Source organism: Sesamum indicum, linkage group LG5, assembly GCF_000512975.1.
Source record: "Sesamum indicum cultivar Zhongzhi No. 13 linkage group LG5, S_indicum_v1.0, whole genome shotgun sequence".
NCBI classification, from domain to species: Eukaryota; Viridiplantae; Streptophyta; class Magnoliopsida; order Lamiales; family Pedaliaceae; genus Sesamum; species Sesamum indicum.
In genome coordinates, this window is record NC_026149.1 from 12,612,910 (window position 1) to 12,632,198 (window position 19,289).

Below are 19,289 nucleotides of genomic sequence, written 5' to 3' on the forward strand. Positions count from 1 at the left end.
AAAATTGTGCGTCTCCGATCGCCACCTCTCCGCATCTGTAATTGAAGGCGTCCGCATCTGTAAATTCCATAAAATCCTATTTGGTGTAAGATTTATTGTACACGTACGGAAAGATTATTTTGTTGAAAATGAGTCCATAAGGTACCATCCGCACGCCGTGCCTGTAGTACGGCATCTAGGTCACAGGGTCGTACACAGAGTGTCTATCCATTTGTACAAAAAATTAATTTGTGTAACCCCACACAAAATATTTGTAAGAATATAACACAGTAAACTCTTATGATTGAAAGTAACACGAGATGTTTGATTTGAAAATGCTTGAATGAGTAAATCCCAGCCTTTTATAGACGTTCGGTTGTCAAATTTAAATTTAATATAATGCTGACAGGTCACATTGATTGACCCATCACTGCGAACATCGCCTTGTAATTAAATAAAACTAACACATCGTTCAATTTTTTTTATATAAAAAAGTTGGTGATAGGTTCGATTGCGTGTATAAATAGCTGGGCTTATGTGCTTCAAACAGATAGACGCAACAACCCATTCACTCTTTGCTATCTCAAATACAATCATGCATTATTTCTCTATTTCTTGCTAACTATGTCTACTTCATCTTTTTGAATTGAAGTTTTTGTGTATTTTGGTGGTGAATTATACAGCGATGGATTGTCTCTTCTCGCATTGAAGTTTTTGTGTATTTTGGGAGTGCCCATATTATTTGGATATCTTATAGAGTAATTGGCCGAGTTAATGCCACCAGTGAGCTAGCTCTGAACGAACACCGAAGAGGAAAGAAGCACAAGTCAAAGGAAGTTGCATTGAGAGCTCAGAATGTTGCAAAAAACTATAGCACCGGACTGTTACCAAAGAAAGCTACCAAGTAGATGTGCCAGGTAGGAGTCTCCTCTCAAAAAGTTATGAATGATCATAACAATAGGAAGAAACATATCTAGCAAGAATAATTGTGCCTCATTGTATTTTTTATAATTGTACAAAAAAATATATACTATTATATTTGTACACTTAATTATAATTTTTTAAATTAAGACAATTTTAATATTATAATTTTTTGAACTTTACTATGTTGTTAAAAAATTAATTTTATATAATTAACTTATAACAAAATTTAATTAAATGAAATTTAAAAATAAAAAATGGCCCAAGTCGTGATTACAAATCACGACAAAACGTGACTTGGGTAATGGTCCAAATCGTGATTACAAATCACGACAAAACGTGACTTGGGTATTTTTGTGGAAAAAAAAAACTATTTTTTAGTCGAGTCGTGATTTCAAATCATGACTCGACATATTAAGATTATAGTATTATAATAAATTATATTAATATAATTTTTTTTATAATAAAAAAATAAATAACCCGGTAATAAGATGACAATATTTTCAATACAACTTGTAATATAATATAATACAACTAAATTTACATTATTCATTGTTTATGAAAAGTAATTAGATTAATTAAATTAAAGATTCATTTGTTAAATATAAAATAAAAAGCTTGTAAAGTATTAAAAATATTGTATTTTTTCGAAATAAATCATGAGATGAATAGTTGTACAATTAATTTCTCCATGAATTTTTTTCAAAATTGAATTGTAAATTTTCAATCGCAATAATAATAGTATGTGTTAGTTCATTATAAATTATTACACTAGAAAAAAATGACTATTGGCTACAATTTTAATAACTATGGATTAAAAATTATGGTAAATAATTGCTAAAATTTCATTTTTGGTCCACATATTAGGCCATATTCAATTTTTATCCCACTTATTACAAAAATCTCAATTTCAGGATAATATCTTTTGATTTATCTCAATTTTGATCCCACCGTCAGATAATTGACGGAATATGTTAGTTGCCGTTAAAGAGGCGCACATGCTTCTCATGTGATGCGTATTTGGGGAGAAAAAATATACCAGACTTGATAGAAAAGAGGATAAAATTAAAAAATTGGGATTCCTCCACCATTTTCTCTCTTTCAACCCAAATCTAGTTTCAATTTATGAAAAAACGGCGTCATTCGACTTCTACAATCGAAAAACCCACCAATATGCACATGGGCGAAAAAAATCATATATGGGCTCCTTTGCAAAATGAACAAAATAGAAGAATGTGAATTTGTTGCACAAAATGGAAAAAGAGGTGGCCGAAATAAAGAAGAAAATGGAAAATCGCTCAACTTTGGGTCATGAAGGTTCATTCTTCTAGTCATAATCTCTTCTTCTTAGCATCTGCAACAGGTGATTTGAAAAACAAAAACAAAAAAGGGTTAAGATGGGTTTTTGTTAGGATAGATGGCCAGAAAGCCAATTAGATTGGTCTAGATGTAATCTGTTTTGACAATGTTCGACATTATGTAATATTATTTAGTGAATAAAATGAGTGTTTGGTATTGGTCTCTTTCTTTGTCATGCTCGTTCTATGTGTTCATATTTACTCTAACATCACAACAAAGCCCACAGACTATATAGACAATCGTGCAGTTTTTTCGATAAAATGTAAATTTTATTAAATAAAAAAAAGGAGGGGTACATAAGTACAGTACATCGATCATCAACTAGGTGAATTCCTCGACAGGCCAAGGAATCCACCAAAAATGATAAAGTGTGCATGTACTAACAACATAAGGAAGATGTACTTGTGAAGTATAATCTTGTGTTTGGTTCGGCATATATGGAGTTAATTGAAACTAATCATCTTGAGGCGGTTAAGGCATATAATAATCTTGAGACGGTTGAGGCACGTAATAATCTTGAGGTGTATAAACTGTAGAAGGACCAGCTATATCCACCACAATATCATAACGTTCAACTGAACTAATAGACATTCGACTAGAACTTCTTCTTTGCTTGTAGGATGTTGTGGGAGTATCATCGGATGGAGAAGCAATTTGTTGTGCCTGTTGGGTTATGACTTCCTTGATAATACGTAACCCATGTTAGAATCTATCCACCAATTGATTATATAAAAGAAAATTTATCATAAAATTAATTTTATTTTATTACTAATCATTATTTTCTAATTATCAATTATGTTAAGGAACTAAAGAATGACAATTCTATTGCCTTGTAATTTGTTGGATAAACCAATTATAGAAATGCTATTCAATGCGTTTCATTTATCTTCTTTATTCCATTCCTCAAAATTCGTTCCATTCCTACGCACCAATCATGCCCTAAGGCCCTATTTACTTTGATATACTAGCATGTATAAGAAAATTAGTATAGATTAATATGATGTTTACTTTCTTGTATGGAGGCCCTGTACAAATCTATATATTGTTTCTCTTGTATAAGTAATATCATCTAAGGAGGTGGTATTAAATTAGTACAAGGCTAGCATCTTTTTCCAATTTGTGTTAAAAAAGTGACAACAAGTACATTTTTTGTTTCTTCCATCCATTTTGGAGTCTTGGAAGTGGAAGTCTTTCATCTTTCCTTCTACAAGCTTCGTCTATCGTCTGTAAGATTCATGTTCTTGCCTCCTTTTTTTTGATTTCACCGAAAACTTGAACCGAAGCTGAAAAATGTAAGAAAGATGCTCCTTTGAATTTTGGAGACATATTTTTCCAAATTTTTGGTGAACTCCATTTGATTTTTAAGTTTTGTTTTTAAAAGTAACTTTCCAAAGTTTTGGGAAAAAAAAAAAAAGAAGGATGACTAGCTTCATTTCTTTAAGAAAAGTTGACGTAGCTTTCACATATTCCCGCACGGAACCTGTATGCTTCAATTTTCGCAATGCTCGCCTGGCATTGTACTAAACATTCTCCGGGAAGAACTGCTCTCGGATCGCCTCCCGAAGAAGGGCCAATGTATCAAGCCGCACTTGATGGGCCTATATCTCCGCATACTTGGTACGCCACCACAACTTGGCATCACCAGTCAGATACATGATCGCAGTCGACACCTTCCTTGCCTCGTCCTGCACGTCTGCCGCAAGGAAGTACTGTTCCATGTCAAAAAGAAAGTTCTCGACCTCCTTCTCATCACGAGCACCGCTATAGGCTTTCGGTTCGGGAATTCGAAGCCTAGCACCGGGGTCATGAGCAACAACAAGGGCGTTACCCACTACACATTGGAGTAGACCTATCTAAATAGACATTTGTTCCATGTGCCGCTGTATATCGGCAAAGCCATCGCCTCCAAAGGCACCAACCATCTCTTGGATCACCTGCCGACATTCGTCCAGCTCTGAAATTCAACACCGTGATCTCAGATTCCAGGGAAGAGACCTTCCCCTCCAATTCAGTCAACCGGGAGTATCCGTCCTCTGGGTTCTCAGCTCGCTCGCTAGGCGATGTTGCATGTCACGGGCTCTCCGCATCTTGCCCCGACACTCTCGCAGCAGGATTTATTTGGGTCACAGCAACCCGCGTCGGCCCTATCTCGGCACGAGGCTCTGATACCACCTCTCATGAGGTGCCTTCCGCAACGCACACCATGTGGCTAGTAGTCCGCTGACTACTTCCGCCAATCGCAATACACTCCCGCTCGGCACTAAAGCAACGCGCCGACAAGAATCACAATAATGAGAGCAACAACAGCAACGACAGCAAATTGCACAAGCAATTTCAGAAAGGAGATTTTATTGAACTGAAAAATGCGTATATAGTGGACAATGATGCTAGAGCAAGGGGATCGCCTTGAGGGGGACTCTAACACGTCACTAAATCAAGCTTCTTGAACTCATTCCCCCCTCTATTATAGGCTTAATAAAGAAAATCCTATTGAAAGCAATAGACATTAAAAAGATTAAAAAACGCACCTCGGGAAGCTTAACATCCCCTGAGCAATCTAAACAAAACAAAGCAAAGTAAAAAACCAAGCACCTAAAACTCTAAGACTACGGAAGTCCAGCGTCTGTCGGTGAAGGTTGATTGGTAGGCCATGTAGAACGGTTGAGTGGCCGAAATGCGTGTCAAGGGTGCCGAGTGTGCAGGTGGCCCTTGACACATTGTGAAGTTGGTAAAAAAATCAACTCTGCGGCATGAGTAAAAACATCCCTTGAGGCAACACCCGACGAAAATAAAGCATAAAAGAACGAAAATAGAACTTATCAAGTGTAAAGACAACGTTCATAGATGCGAAATACTGCCTAGTTACATACCAAAATATTGGAGCATGTGAGTCGGAAGAAATTCATCCCAAGTACTAAATGTTGAATTACATACCAAAATTTTCGACCATATGAGTCAGAAGAAAATTACCCCTTGAAGCAGCATCCATATAATCAAAAAAGAAAAAGAAATCAGTACGCCACTCGACTTTCCCCAAGGTCTTGGGGGGCTTCATCACCATAAGTAAAAGTTGTTAACTCTTCCCCATCCACCTCGAAGCCGAGAAGAGGCAAACCCCTCCAGAAAAATTTACACCCCAAGTAGGGATAGAAGTAAAAGTACCTCCCATCATTGATAGCAGAAAACAATATGGTGACTGATTGCACATCCACAATATATGAAAATCTTCTAGTGTAATGTGGATTTCATCTCTTGAAGATGATGTCGGCGTAAAGAATGACTAAAACGAATACCATAACTCTGAATAACCTCTACTAATAGAGAGTGAGAATAAAATTGACAAAAAATACTTGATGGTGGAGTGATTGAGGTTTCTACTTCTACCCTTTTGACTTGGATTCAAAACCCATGGGACGCGATATTGTGCGCCTCCTCCCAGAGCGCTCGAGGACTCGAACCTCGGGAGTGCGAGCTTGCCAGCTCGAGGCACCTCTTCTACCGGGGATTTCCTCCAGCTCGAGGCACGAGCTGGGCACCTCTTCTATCTTGAGACTGGTGCCTCGAGCTAGACTCTGGGAATCCTCCAACAAAGTGCCTCGTGCTCAAGGTGCCGCCCGCTAGCTTGAGGCACCAATCTCGACTTGACGCCTAAATCCGGTTCGAGGGCTTGGATTATAAATCTTGGACTTATTAACTTATTCAATATATGACTCAATAGTTGTCCGAAGTAAATTAAGGCCCTAGATACTTCTTGTGTGTTCTTACTCTCATATGATTTACTCATCCTAGTAACTCTTCCAAGAGTGGGTGGTTATATAATGTATGTGTTGGTGGTATCCATTTATTTACAATGGTAATACACCCTCTCCAAAAAATTCTCTCTCTATAATTAATTTCAGCTGGTGAGTATTGTGTCGAGAGTAAAATTTCAATTTCATCCTTTCATTAAAATCACCACCACATCAATTATTACATATTCTAAGATTTCATTCAATTTGTTGATTTTGAATAACTTCAAAATTTAAATCCCAATTTAGTTAAACTTAATATTTTCGTACTTTGATTGTATAAATATAGTATTTCAGATTTATATTCTTTGAGGGTCGACATCCATATATAATCATTTCGTACTTAATTAATATATATAGGAGCTATGACTTGAAGAAAGAAAAAATAATTAATTGTAATGTATCAAAACATGATATTATTAATATAAGAATAATATTTATGAGTAATATATTTTTTGAATTAATTTAAATAAATAGTTAATAAGAAAATATATTATTGAGGAAAAAAGAGGAATGAGAGGAGAGGAGGAAGGTAGGAGGTGGTAACGTGAGTTTGAATTTTATCTGCGGAAAGTGAAAAAGTAACAAGAGGAGATTGACGACAGGGGAAAGAGAAGTAGGAATATATATTTATTATTGATTAAGTATTAATATATATTTAGGATTGATTATTAGAGTTGATGAGTACATACGTACACGCACACACACATACGCATACGCACACACATACACATACGCATACGCATACAAAGAGTAGTTGTTGTTGTAGTAAAATAAATTGTTGAAAAGAAAAAGAAATTAATATTATTATTTGTTTTGTTGTCCGACTCCGACCGATTAATATTATAATATATATATATATAAAAGTAACTCCAACTCTCCTTCTCTCCCTTCTCTCGCCTGCTGCTTCTCTTCCTATATTTTCTCCCCATTATTTTCTGGCTAGGGTTTTCAAAATTCTTCTCTTTCTACCAAAACATCATACACCCACCCTTTACTTCTTTCTCTCTCTACTCCTCTGCATTTACACTCAGGTAAGTTGGTTGGTTGGTTGGTACCTTACTGTGATGTGCTTTCTGCTTATCTATATACGTCTCTGTCTCCCTGCCCCATACATTCTACCGGACACGATCCAAATTGTTGTCTGTTCATCTCTTTGTATGTGACCCTGTGAGTTAGAGCCACACAGCAACCCTGAGAATCTTTTGTAGAAAAATCATTTTCTTCACTATTCACCCACTGCTCCGCTGTTTTTATATCTATTTATTTCCATTCATTTTTTAAGTTTATTTTATAGGTTAGATTGCTTTGATTCGTTTTGATCCATGATCTAACTTTTATACTTGTTTCTGTTTCCGGAACAATGGTTTTGAACTTTGATATATGAAAAAGTTGGTAGTTTAATTTCTCACCACTCTTGGGATCGCAGGTGTTGTGTATTACGCTGAGATCGATCTTTTGAACAACTCTTCTGGGAAAATGAGGACTTCATGGGCGGATGCTGTTGACAATGTAGCTACTGGATCTTCCGATAATGCTGGGACTAGTGGTGGAAGTGAACGCTCATCAGCTCCCACCAAGCCTGCCTATGTTCCTCCCCACCTTAGGAACAGACCTCCAGCAGCGGACCCACCTGCTCCTTCACTTACTGGACCACCATCCGTTAATGACCGCTCTGGTTATGGCGGACCCACTAGTGGGTCACGATGGGTTGGTTCGAGGTCTGATTATGGACGTCAAGGATACGGTGGTGGTGGTCGTGGCAGTGGTGGTTGGGGTGGCCGAGGTGGTTGGGGTGGCAGGGAACGTGAGGTCAACCCTTTTGGTAAGGATGATGTGGATGCTGACACAGAGGCCGCGTTTAATGAGCAGGAGAATACTGGCATTAACTTTGATGCATATGAGGATATTCCCGTGGATACAAGTGGGGATAATGTGCCGCCACCCGTGAATACATTTGCAGAAATAGATTTGGGGGATGCGCTTAATCTGAATATTCGCAGGTGCAAGTATGTGAAACCAACCCCTGTCCAGCGACATGCAATACCAATTGCCCTGGCAGGACGAGATCTGATGGCTTGTGCTCAGACTGGCTCAGGCAAGACTGCTGCCTTTTGCTTCCCAATTATTAGTGGAATTATGAGAGGTCATTTTCCGCAGCGACCACGTGGTGTCCGCACTGTATTTCCCTTAGGTCTTATTCTTTCACCAACAAGAGAACTCTCAATGCAGGTGGGCATGCCATTTTATGAGCATTACTTCCACACCATCCCTAAGATTTTTTGATATCTTTCCTCTGAAGTAGGAAATTTTGACAGCTCAATTGCATTTGATCTGCAGATACACGAGGAAGCTAGAAAGTTTTCCTATCAAACTGGTGTTAGAGTAGTTGTTGCGTATGGAGGAGCACCAATAAATCAGCAGGTTAATTTGGCATTTTATTTAATATATATTCATTTCCATTTAGGGTTCAAACATGAGTTTGATGCATCTTTTATGTTTGAGGACTGAAGCTAAAGTGCGTGGTTAATATGAGCACTGGATGTATGTGTCTACAACTTGTAGAAGTCTCTTTTGGAGCACCATTTAATTGATTCCCAAAGTGAAAATACACATGACCATTAGTACACTTGGAAAAGATAATTTAGTGCATTAAGATCAAGAAGCTAGCCAATTGTAATGCACTACATGCATTTCCATGAAAAATCTCTTTTTTAACTCTCTCACGCTAGAGAACACACACACACACATGGAGACAGAGTTTTGAAGATTTCTCTGCCTTGTTGATTACTTATTTTGTCCTGTTAAGGTGATAATTGCTAGATCTATATAGGTATTCTAAGTTCAAGTTGAAATATTTACCAAAGCTAAGTGAGAAGTTCATTGAAACTTTGTATCACATACTGTCTCATTAGATTTGTTAATGCAAGTTCATTTGGTTTTCATGTTTACCTGCTACTGCTAGAGTATACTTACTTATTGTACTCTGATTGATTTATGGTTGAAAAATTAATTTTTCTTCCTGATTTTTTGAGTTTGTAGTGAATATGTAGATGGACTTTTTAACTTTACTTCCATGTATTAGTTTTTTTTAATTGAATGAATATCAATACCTGAAGATATGTGTGTGTTTGTGTTCAATATATGTAAACAACTGCTAATTTTCAACATGATTTATAAAGTTCACTGTGGGATATGTAAGACTATAATTGGCTTCAACTGCTGGCTGTGCCGTAGCTTAGTCCCACAAGAAGTTTGTGAGTAAGTGATTGTCTGTGTAGCTTTATGGAGATGGAGGAGCCGAGCATCATTTATGACGTTGCTCTAGTTTGTACATGGAAGTATAATCTCAATCCTCTCTCTCAGAGATTTTGTAATTTGTCCAGAACCTGCCTATTTTGCTGATTTCTTATTTCGCAATTGGTATTTTTTCTTCTAAAATTTAAAATGGATATATTTGGCCATTCTTGTCACGTCTTGGTTTTAACGTAAAATATTATGCTATCTGTTTTCTTGCTGCTGATTTGGGCATACATGATGGTGATTAAATTGGCATAATCTGAAAATGTGATACTCCAAGGGGATGTTTACTATTTATAGCTGATGTAAAGGATGCTGGAGGAAAAACAGTTAATTAACTAGTTATATCATCATTGTGTTCTCCCCCTTAGCTATTATTAAAACGACTTGAAAGCCCATTATCCAATGCACTCGGCCCTAAGAAAAGTGACGCAATTTGGTTTGAAACAGAATTTTGTTGGTGTCTTTCTTGACCATTTTATTGTACTGCTGCATGCTGATTGAGGATTTTCAGGTTTAGTTTGCTGTTTTTGAGTCAGATACTTCTATAGTTGTCATAAGGATTCTTTTCTTATTATTTTGTAAAAGTTGGGCCATTCTGAATATAGATGTCCTGCCACATGCCCATGTGAAGTCTTTGTTATAATTGTTACTATGTACAGGTGACCGAATGTATTAGTTTCTATGCAGCTACGGGAACTTGAAAGGGGAGTTGACATTCTGGTGGCAACTCCTGGAAGATTGGTTGATTTGCTTGAGAGAGCCAAAGTCTCATTACAAATGATAAGATATTTGGCTCTTGACGAGGCAGATAGAATGCTGGATATGGGTTTTGAGCCTCAAATCAGAAAGATAGTGGAACAGATGGATATGCCTCCTCGTGGCGAAAGACAGACAATGCTGTTTAGTGCCACTTTTCCAAAAGAGATCCAGGTCATTTTTATAAATGTTTTCTAGTTTTCTCAACTTCACTTCCCCACCCCCCTACTGAATTGTACTTAAACTTTTTTATACAAAATATTTACATGTTAGAAGAATCAGCTTTTGTTGTTGGTTGGGGTGGAAACTGGGCACCTTTATATTGTAACATTTCCAAATCTAATCTTTGATGTTAGGCATTAAGTAACTTGTTAATTTCTAGCTTCGACTTTTAGAAAGAAAAATTGAGAAGAGCTTTTAGGGAAGGAAAGCGGACTTAAAAATTAAATGAAGTTATCCAATTTCTGGAAGAGTACGGACATGATTGCATAATTGTGTAAGAATTGTTTTGTCATCTGCTGTATCCTTTACTAAGAATTGGATGTAATGTAAATGGAAGGATGCTGCTGTTGTCATGGATATCATTACATAGTTTGTCAGTAATCTTCTGAAATCTCATGCTGTTGTTGTGCAGAGAATGGCGTCCGATTTTCTTTCAAACTACATCTTTTTGACAGTTGGAAGGGTTGGTTCCAGTACAGACTTGATTGTTCAAAGAGTTGAATTTGTTCATGAGAGTGACAAGAGAAGTTATTTGATGGATCTTCTTCATGCGCAGAGGGCAAATGGAGCTCAAGGAAAGGTAGGTTGATGTTCTGGTGAATATAAATAATTTATTTTGTTGGACCTTTAGGTCTTATTTATATGGTTAATTGATCATAAGAAGACTTATCTAATTATCAAATTAGTAAATTTTATTTGTTTTAATTGTTTTTGGTTTATTTAGGTCCAGTTTCTCTCCCCCCCTCAATACATAACTTACCTCTGAAAATCCATGAATTTAGAATCAATTCAGCTTGCTAATCATAAATTGATTGTTCATTGTCGACAAAGTCCATTTCGAACATGTTAAAGATATAAATATTTTATTCATATTAATGAGTAATCAGATAAAATCTGTTGTCTAACTCCTCAACAGCTAAAGGGGCAACTTGTTTGGCCCATTTAGTTTTTGGCTATGATGTTGAGTTTCTAGTAGTATTGTCCTTCGTGTGAGCAGTTTCTCTTCCAAATAATGTTAATTGGACGGTTCATCTTTCATATTTACTTTTTTGGCTTTCTCTATATTGGGAACTGTCTCCTCTCTTTATTTGATTTTCCATTTATGTTAAGAGAATCTCTGATTCCTGATTGTTGCTGATTTTTGCAGCAAGCTCTTACTTTAGTATTTGTGGAAACAAAGAAAGGTGCTGACTCTTTGGAACATTGGTTATGTCTTAATGGTTTTCCTGCTACCACTATTCATGGGGATAGAACACAACAGGTAAGGAGATGATGCAATTAAGATACTTATAATACTTTTCCTGTCATTTTTTATTAATGTGCTTGAGATATTTAGTGAGCAGAGTGGACATGAACTGATCTTTAAACCTACTATACTAATATAGTCAATTTGTACAATTAGTTCTATTCATTTGTATTTATCGGCTTTTGGGGTAACCCAGTCATTTAGTGTGGTGTAATTAGTTTTGCATAACTAAGCACTGGACGTAATTCTAGGGCACCTTAGTTGTTGGTAATGTGATGCTTTGAAATAGGAGAACGTGCTTGTTGCATGAAGTCTGCAAAGTTGTATCTGTTGCTACAAACCTATGATGTCCATTGTGTGGCTTTCTATGATTTTTCTTAAGCCAAAAAGTGGCTACTGGAACCGGAGACCTTAAGAGGGCATCTCCAGAGAGACCCGGAGCCCTTTTTGGTTTTCTTCTTGAGTTTCATTTCCAGTGACTGTGTGGCTTTCTATGATTTTTCTTAAGTTGAAAAGTGGCTACTGGAACCGGAGACCTTAAGAGGGCATCTCCAGAGAGAGCCGGAGCCCTTTTTGGTTTCCTTCTTGAGTTTCATTTCCAGTGCATTAGGACATCTTTTTCCTGAGAAGTGAAAAATTCTTGCAAGCTATTAGAATGATTGAGCCACACTATTGAGGGTTGTGCTGTAGTCCTCATGATGTTGTCATGCGAATGCATGTTAGCCAATGGATTTTCAGCTGTTTTCTTCATCACGGTCCCTTGCTCTTGAATGTTTTAACAAGGGTAAAAATTTGGGTGAAAGGTTGTTCATACAGAATGTTTGCATTAAGCCTCATCACAACCTTAGTTGCACTTTTGTTGCTTTCTTACCACCTATGTATAATTTATGGGAATGTGGTGGATTTGTGGTTGCAGGAAAGAGAGTTGGCATTAAGATCATTTAAGAGTGGAAATACACCAATATTAGTTGCAACCGATGTGGCAGCTCGTGGTCTTGATATTCCACATGTTGCTCATGTTATCAACTTTGACCTCCCAAATGACATTGATGACTATGTCCACCGTATAGGACGCACGGGTCGTGCTGGAAAGACAGGATTGGCTACAGCATTCTTCAATGAGAATAACATGTCATTGGCAAAGCCACTAGCAAGTTTGATGCAGGAAGCAAATCAGGAGGTACCTGATTGGTTAACTCGGTTTGCGAGTCGAGTTTCATATGGAAGTAAAAATAGGCGTGGAGGTGGACGCTTTGGTGCTCGTGATTTTAGAAGGGATTCCTCATTTAATAGGGGTGGGAGTGGTAATGACTATTACGGAGGTGGCAGCAGTGGCGGTTACAACGGTTATGGTGGAGGATATGGTCCTGGGGTGACCAGTGCGTGGGATTAGTGTTTCACTATATGCTTAATGTTGTCGTGCAGAGTATATATAATTTTTCATCCATGAAAAGAATATGGTTACTAACTTGTGTAATCCACTTGGGATTACGGGAGAGATGTGATGGTAGCAGAGTACATAGTTACTGACTGCTGATAACTAGGGTTGATCCCTTTCTGAAAGTCTTTTTATTTCTGTATCGCTTCTAACTGCTCCTGTTCTAAATTTACTTTCTGCTGGGATGGAATCTTGATGTAGAGCATGTAGATGATGGCCTCCAAACGTGAGGCATTCTTGTGATGATTCTATAGGAATACACGTTTCTGTTTCTGTAGTAAGTTTTTGGCTTAATGTATTGCTCCATACAATTTCACTAGGGATCATAACATTACCAGGCATTTGTGTAGCATTTGGTTTAACTTACAGGGGGTCGGCGGTGATGGCTGACAACAAATTTGTTTCCACATAGGTTCACCTTCTCTCAGTCAAAACAGTGGCCTGTATTTAAGCATAATTTCTTGCTTATATTGATTGTAATACCAGGAGGACAACTTCAATATAGCCTCAGACTCTCTGGCTACCACGTCTTTCTTTTGCCCAAATCTGCTTGAAATCATAGTGAAGCGAAGAGGAGCTGGACCCTTAACCAAGTTGATGTTATCAGAAAGGCAGAAGCGAACGGAACTCATGTTGCCAAAAATCTCAAGAGTAAAACTGCCACTACAACAATGCCAGTCAATTGATATAAATAATATTAGGTCAGAAAGAAGCACATCTTCGTTGGTTGAATTATACGTGCAATGTGCAGTAAAGATCAGTTAACTGCAAGGAAGAAACTTTTGCAATATCATGAAGATACTGAGGCGGTAAAATATTTCAGCGTAGCGAATAGAGCTGGTTTGCCATATCACGTCAACTTAGGGGCTTTTTTGAATTGGTTCAAACCCTAAAAAATATGTCCAATTTCTTCCCAAGCAGACACCTCAAATCTAGAGCCAATCACTTAAGATGGGTAGAAAAAGCACCCCAATGCTGCAGGCTATTTGATAGCAATTCACCAACAGTGTTTCCAACTAGTTTATTCTCCATACCATCAAGAAGTCCAGCACTTTGTTCTGCTTGGGAACTTACGCAGCATATATACATGAAGATAGGACGAATAGATGACAGACTTTCAGGTGAACTAACATGGAAAAGAGCAAGCCAAACTTTGTCCCAGCTCAGAAAAAAACCATCAAATACTGAATTACCATAATAATTCAATTATATTTTCCTACCTCAGGAGCTCATACGCTTCTACTACTGGCACAAATAATTTCGTCTACAGTTAAATCAACCGCTAGTCCTCATCAGAACCACTTTCAGCCTCTGAATCATTATATTCATCACCCACTATGATTTCTTCTTCATCGCTTTCTTCTTCTCCTCCTTGGTCTTCTGCATTATCAACTAAACTGTCAAGATGAGGTAACATGTCTGCAGCTTTGCTTCGATAAATTAACCCAGTTCTCATTACGTAGTGAAGTTTATCCCTGTGGCGAGCAAGAGGATGTGGATCAACTAGTCTACCACGGCGATAACCCTCTCTCAATGCCACAGTTGTAGTCTTGCATTTAAGTGAAAGATAAAATATCCCAGGGTATCTTGTAAATATACGAGTAAACTTGTGAGGAAGATTTAATTCTTCTCTCAAACTCCTCAAGTAATTTCTTTTAGTCTTTTTGTAAATGGTCAAGCTTAAAAGCTCATGCAACACCCCAACAACCCTTTTCTCCATAAGCTCACTATTTGGGTCAATTCCCATTGAATCCTCATAGGGAGAAATGTAAGGCAACTTTTGAAACTCATCCATCCATGCTCTCACCTTCTTCTGTGCCCCATAACCCCTTGGGAAACTCATCGGAAACTCTAATGCTGCCTTTCCCCTCTTGAATTCCCTATAACCAGATATGGCATTGTTGTCATCAATGCTCCCACCTATACTCTTCTCATTCAGCTTCTGCAACATAGAAACAGAAAATTCTTCCCGCCACTCGACAAGCTTCAAGCAATTCAATCCATTAGTTGCCTTGACCAACCGAAAAAGATCTGGATACTTTCTAATTAGGCTTTTGTCGTAATCATCTGGCAGTCCTAAGTCCCATTTCAATGGATGCAAAGATTGCAACGGCAGCTGAAACATATAAAAGCATAAGCGATTGAGATCAAACTGAAGAGAACTTGAGCATAGCTGTCTTGTAAAACCAGAACACCATCAAATACAAGGATCAGAAGCAGAAATATTATGTCGCTTGTTTGAAAAGTACTTGTTTTAACCATACGCATATTTCCAGTTAATTAACAAAACCTCAAGAGTAATCATACAACTAAAACATTGGTTACATTCTACTCGAATTCATTTCTGCAAGTCCCCTGCTTCGATAAAATATATAACATTCCAAACAATTATGCTTCTTCACGTCCACATTTATATGAAAATCATAAATAAAACACAAAGCTTCTTAACTCGGATTTACCTAAAATAAAGAAGAAAGTAAAAATGACTAGAAAAAGCTAAAATCTTTCATAAGGAAAGCCACCATCACGCACACAGAGATACAAAGGGGAGAGATGAATATATACCAATTTATTCCTCGTCATCATCAGAACCCTGCAAAGCCGCTCCACGATATCACCTTCGCACTCCTCAAACACTCTAATTTCCTTCTCTTGCATCATATTTCCCAACTGGGTCAACTTGAAACACGCCAAAGAGGGGTACTTGGGATGAGGGTACTCCTCGAAAAGCGTGGGATACCTCCGGATGAAGCGGAGGGTTGGGACGGTGAGACCCAGCAGCTTTTGAGAATCCAAAAGTGATTTTGAGGTTAAGTAGCCGGCGGGAGAGCGGAGTATGGCATCTTTTATAAGGCAAGCAGCCTTAATGTCGGTTTGGACGTCGATAATGTGATCCAGTGAGCGGTTTTTAACCCATTTTAAGCGGACTTTGGCTATTGTACGATAATGATGAAGATTATGAAAAGGGAATTTTGTTAACGAAGAGAGTAACCGCGCCTTTGAGTTCATCACTGTATTCTGCGAATTTGCAGAGGGAAAGACAGTATCGAGCTTATGAAGAAGGCAGGTAGGCTTTCAGAGGCCCAATTTGTGTGTAATGGTCAGCTATTGGGCCTTCGTCCTTTTTTTTTTATTTTCCTATTCTTTTTGGTGTGTGTGATTATTACAATGTTGGATTTGCTTAGAAGGAATGAATTTATACCTCTTTTGGTTTTCCGAGGTAAAACTTCCTTGGCTATTTATTTAATCTCATTACCTACTAACTAGTAACTATATTGTATTTAATCAACACCAAGAACATTTGTATTTCTCCTTCTTAGTCAGTCAAGATTCAAACACATGCAAGGAAAAACAACTTCAACTGCACCTGGTATAGGCATCCAATTCTAGAAGACCAAACATCAACAAGCATTAATATATGCGAGCGATTGACTAAGTTGGTCAGAACTGCAGTAAAAGAGTTCCTTCACACAAGGAAGAACCACAACTACATCTTTGCTTCTGTTACTCCACAAACAAAAAGGTTCATAAGAAAAGCACTAGTCTGATTTCTTCAGACTACTTGAATACTAGTAGCCCCTATAGAACAACCACCTGAAATAACTAGTGTAGAAATACTGTTGAACAATTACACATATCATGCCAAAACAGAGCAAACAATGTTCCATCTCATACGGTTCAACATAATGAAAATTTTCAATTATATGTATGTGTAAAGTATAAAAGCAAGTAAGTAACAATCAAAGCAAACACTCTCCAAAATGTAAAAGACCCTAAATTTTTTGCAGAGGAGGATTATTGTGCACCAAATTACAAAGCACTCAAAGCTTCCATCACTCGGTATCACGAGAAAGTAAGAGGTTTTAAGTTGCTCTAAGCTTTTATAATAGAGTAATGAAAACTGGAATAAAAGCCCAAATAGCCTCACTATATAACTATCTCAGAAGATGGAAAACTTTATGCCATTACTAGCAGCAAACAAGTTGTATTCTTCTATAGAATCTTTCTTATTGCAGGGATGATTACCATCAGCACTGTTATCTGATAGGTCGAGAGCAGTGTTACCCATAGTTCCTTCTTTCAAGGAGACAGGGTCAGCACTAAATCCTGTTGAAAGAGCTACAGGGCCACCAAAATGGAAAAGAGAGAAACCATTATTCCCCTTATCTATTTTATCAGATTTCCCATTTTGCCCAGCATCCACAACTGTTGGTGTCTCTGCAGAATGTGTTTCAGCTGAGTCCACCTTGTTTATGCTATGATGTACTTCTCTTGGGGCACACAGATTGGTACCCTTGCAATGCTCCTTTGTGCTAACTCCATTAGCTTGAGCCACCAGGGGGTAAACAGGCATGTGAGCAGGGTTAAGCAATGGTGGTGCCAGATGTTGTAAGGCTCCATACTGCATGAACCCACCATTACCATTCAAATCATATCCAAAAGCATTAGCGAATAAGTAATGGTTGGAGTGGGGATAGGACATCAATCCATTAGGACCAGTTTGCCAGGAAAGCGGACTCTGATGGTAATAGCCCATTGAGGGAGCATGAAAGACAGGGTAGGGTATGTTTTGACTGTGCATCGGAGGCACACTTTGAGACTGAACACTTCTACTGATATTTGCTCTCCCGCTCTCACAATATGTAGCTACTTCAGTGGGCAAACTGCCTAAAGTATTGGTTATTCCAGAGGCAGGTGTCTGGCCCTTAGTGTCATGCCCTCTCGTTATGCTCTGGTCCTCCAAAACACTACAACATTCAGTGGACCTACTTTCAAGGCAATGTGAAGTTTCTCGCGCCTCAGAGTTTGGGCTAGACTCTTCTGAATCTGATGTGGAAGTTGACTCCAGGTTTTGGGGGTTTGAGGAGGATGTATTGCTGTCACCCTCACTGAGGCAGGAGGAGCAGTTATCAGAGTTGGAAGAGCTGCTCATTGATGAATCTACTCTCCTGTGTGGAGATCTTGCCAAAGAACACCCCTCCCCATCCTCTGCTACTGCCTCCTTTGAGTATTTTTCTGATTTCGTCATTGCATGGAACTGATTCTCTCTGTCTCCGCAATTCTCAGGGCCCCTCACATCATTAGCCTCATTATTAGTTTCAACTGAAGTATCTACAGCTTCATTTGAGTTAGCGGTAGCAGATGATTCTGGGAGTTGATCGGTTTCAGAATTTTCAACTTTGCGTTCCGATCTCAAGATAACATCATCTGAGTTGCTTTGAGCATATTTCTTTTGCGAATCCAATGGTTCCCAAACTTTCTTCATCGTAGTCGGGTTGCCAGCAGTGATCTTGCTTTTAGGTCGGCCATTAATCTCACGTGTGCCCTCAACTTGACTGTACCTGCCACGAAAATACGATTTTGAGGTATCTGCAAGAGAGTCCAACTTATTCACATATTTAGTCTCTCGAAGTGCTTTGGTGGTATGCGAGTCCAGTCTTGATCTATACTCATTATGATGGTTACAGCTGCAAACATGGGGATCTGATCTCTCACCTATTCTACTATTGTCACATGGGAGTGTTTCACTCAACTTTGTGCAGCCATTTCTGGTGTTAAACTTTGCAGCATTGCTCCTCAATTGCTTATTAAAGCCATTGATGCTCCTCATGGACTCAAAATTATCAGCATGAAACCTTGATTCATATTTGTTAACAATGGCCTCATTCTCTGACAATGCTGCACCTTTCTTCCTGTCAGACCATTTTAAAGCTGATTCCAGTTGAGGATCTTTTTGAAACTTCAGCTTGCGGCGGGAATACTTAAAGCGATCATATGAGAAAGAGGGGCTCCAATCCCTGGTGTTGCCAACTTCCCTCCACCACACTTGGATAAATGTCATCCATCACAAGCTGGTCCTCGTGAATATTGGGAGACAAATGACTGGTCGAAATAGCTTCACCTTTTTCACTGACAGAATCCATGCTTCTCTCAACATGAGCATCCTCATCAACACAAGGTGGTGACTTCTTTGAAACATCAAGAGACACGGGAACTGAATTTGATTCAGCACATTTCTTTTCCTTGTTTTCCTTCTCTTTCAATCTTTCCTTTCTGCGCAGCTTTTTCTCTCTTTCTTTTAGTCTCCGGCGTTCCTTGCGTTCTTCTTCTTCACGCTTTTCCTTTTCTTCTTCTTCAAGAAGTTTCATCTGTGGATTCAATATTGAATTGGAAATAAAATGGTATCCCATTTTAGAAGTCAGACTCTAAGAACACCCATAGATAAACCAGAACTTCATAATAGCACAAGTTAAACACCTGCTTTTCCAAAGTAATA

General features: G+C 38.2%; 3 protein-coding genes across 4 annotated transcripts in view; 1 reads left to right on the forward strand and 2 right to left on the reverse strand.

Annotated features, from left to right (window-relative positions):
• On the forward strand, positions 6,925-13,293 carry LOC105162478 (DEAD-box ATP-dependent RNA helicase 37-like). Of its 2 annotated transcripts, none has more exons than XM_020693786.1 (7): positions 6,925-7,081; positions 7,477-8,279; positions 8,388-8,471; positions 10,038-10,280; positions 10,741-10,908; positions 11,476-11,589; positions 12,491-13,293. In XM_020693786.1, exons 2-7 carry the CDS (start codon positions 7,527-7,529, stop codon positions 12,965-12,967), a joined length of 1,839 nt encoding a protein of 612 aa, XP_020549445.1. In that variant the 5' UTR covers positions 6,925-7,081; positions 7,477-7,526; the 3' UTR covers positions 12,968-13,293. The 2 variants fall into 2 exon arrangements, with proteins under 2 accessions (XP_020549445.1, XP_011078806.1); XM_011080504.2 differs by lacking the exon at positions 6,925-7,081 and adding an exon at positions 7,124-7,217.
• On the reverse strand, positions 14,179-16,068 carry LOC105162477 (protein ROOT PRIMORDIUM DEFECTIVE 1). Its single transcript, XM_011080501.2, has 2 exons — positions 15,578-16,068; positions 14,179-15,128 (listed from the first exon to the last, which is right to left on the reverse strand). Exons 1-2 carry the CDS (start codon positions 16,019-16,021, stop codon positions 14,295-14,297), a joined length of 1,278 nt encoding a protein of 425 aa, XP_011078803.1. The 5' UTR covers positions 16,022-16,068; the 3' UTR covers positions 14,179-14,294.
• LOC105162607 overlaps positions 16,777-19,289 on the reverse strand; it is a gene marked incomplete in the record, with an annotated part of 6,953 nt that continues 4,440 nt past the window's right edge. Inside the window, 1 exon segment of the mRNA XM_020693785.1 lies at positions 16,777-18,828. Within this exon segment, the coding sequence (XP_020549444.1) occupies positions 16,953-18,828 (1,876 nt within the window).

Coding starts and splice junctions, on each gene's coding strand:
- LOC105162477 (XM_011080501.2), bottom strand. CDS start 16,021: ATGAACTCAAAGGCGCGGTTACTCTCTTCGTTAACAAAATTCCCTTTT. Junction 15,129..15,577: donor TGATGACGAGGAATAAATTG/GTATATATTCAT, acceptor TATATGTTTCAG/CTGCCGTTGCAATCTTTGCA.
- LOC105162478 (XM_020693786.1), top strand. CDS start 7,527: ATGAGGACTTCATGGGCGGATGCTGTTGACAATGTAGCTACTGGATCT. Junction 8,280..8,387: donor CAAGAGAACTCTCAATGCAG/GTGGGCATGCCA, acceptor TTTGATCTGCAG/ATACACGAGGAAGCTAGAAA. Junction 11,590..12,490: donor ATGGGGATAGAACACAACAG/GTAAGGAGATGA, acceptor TTGTGGTTGCAG/GAAAGAGAGTTGGCATTAAG.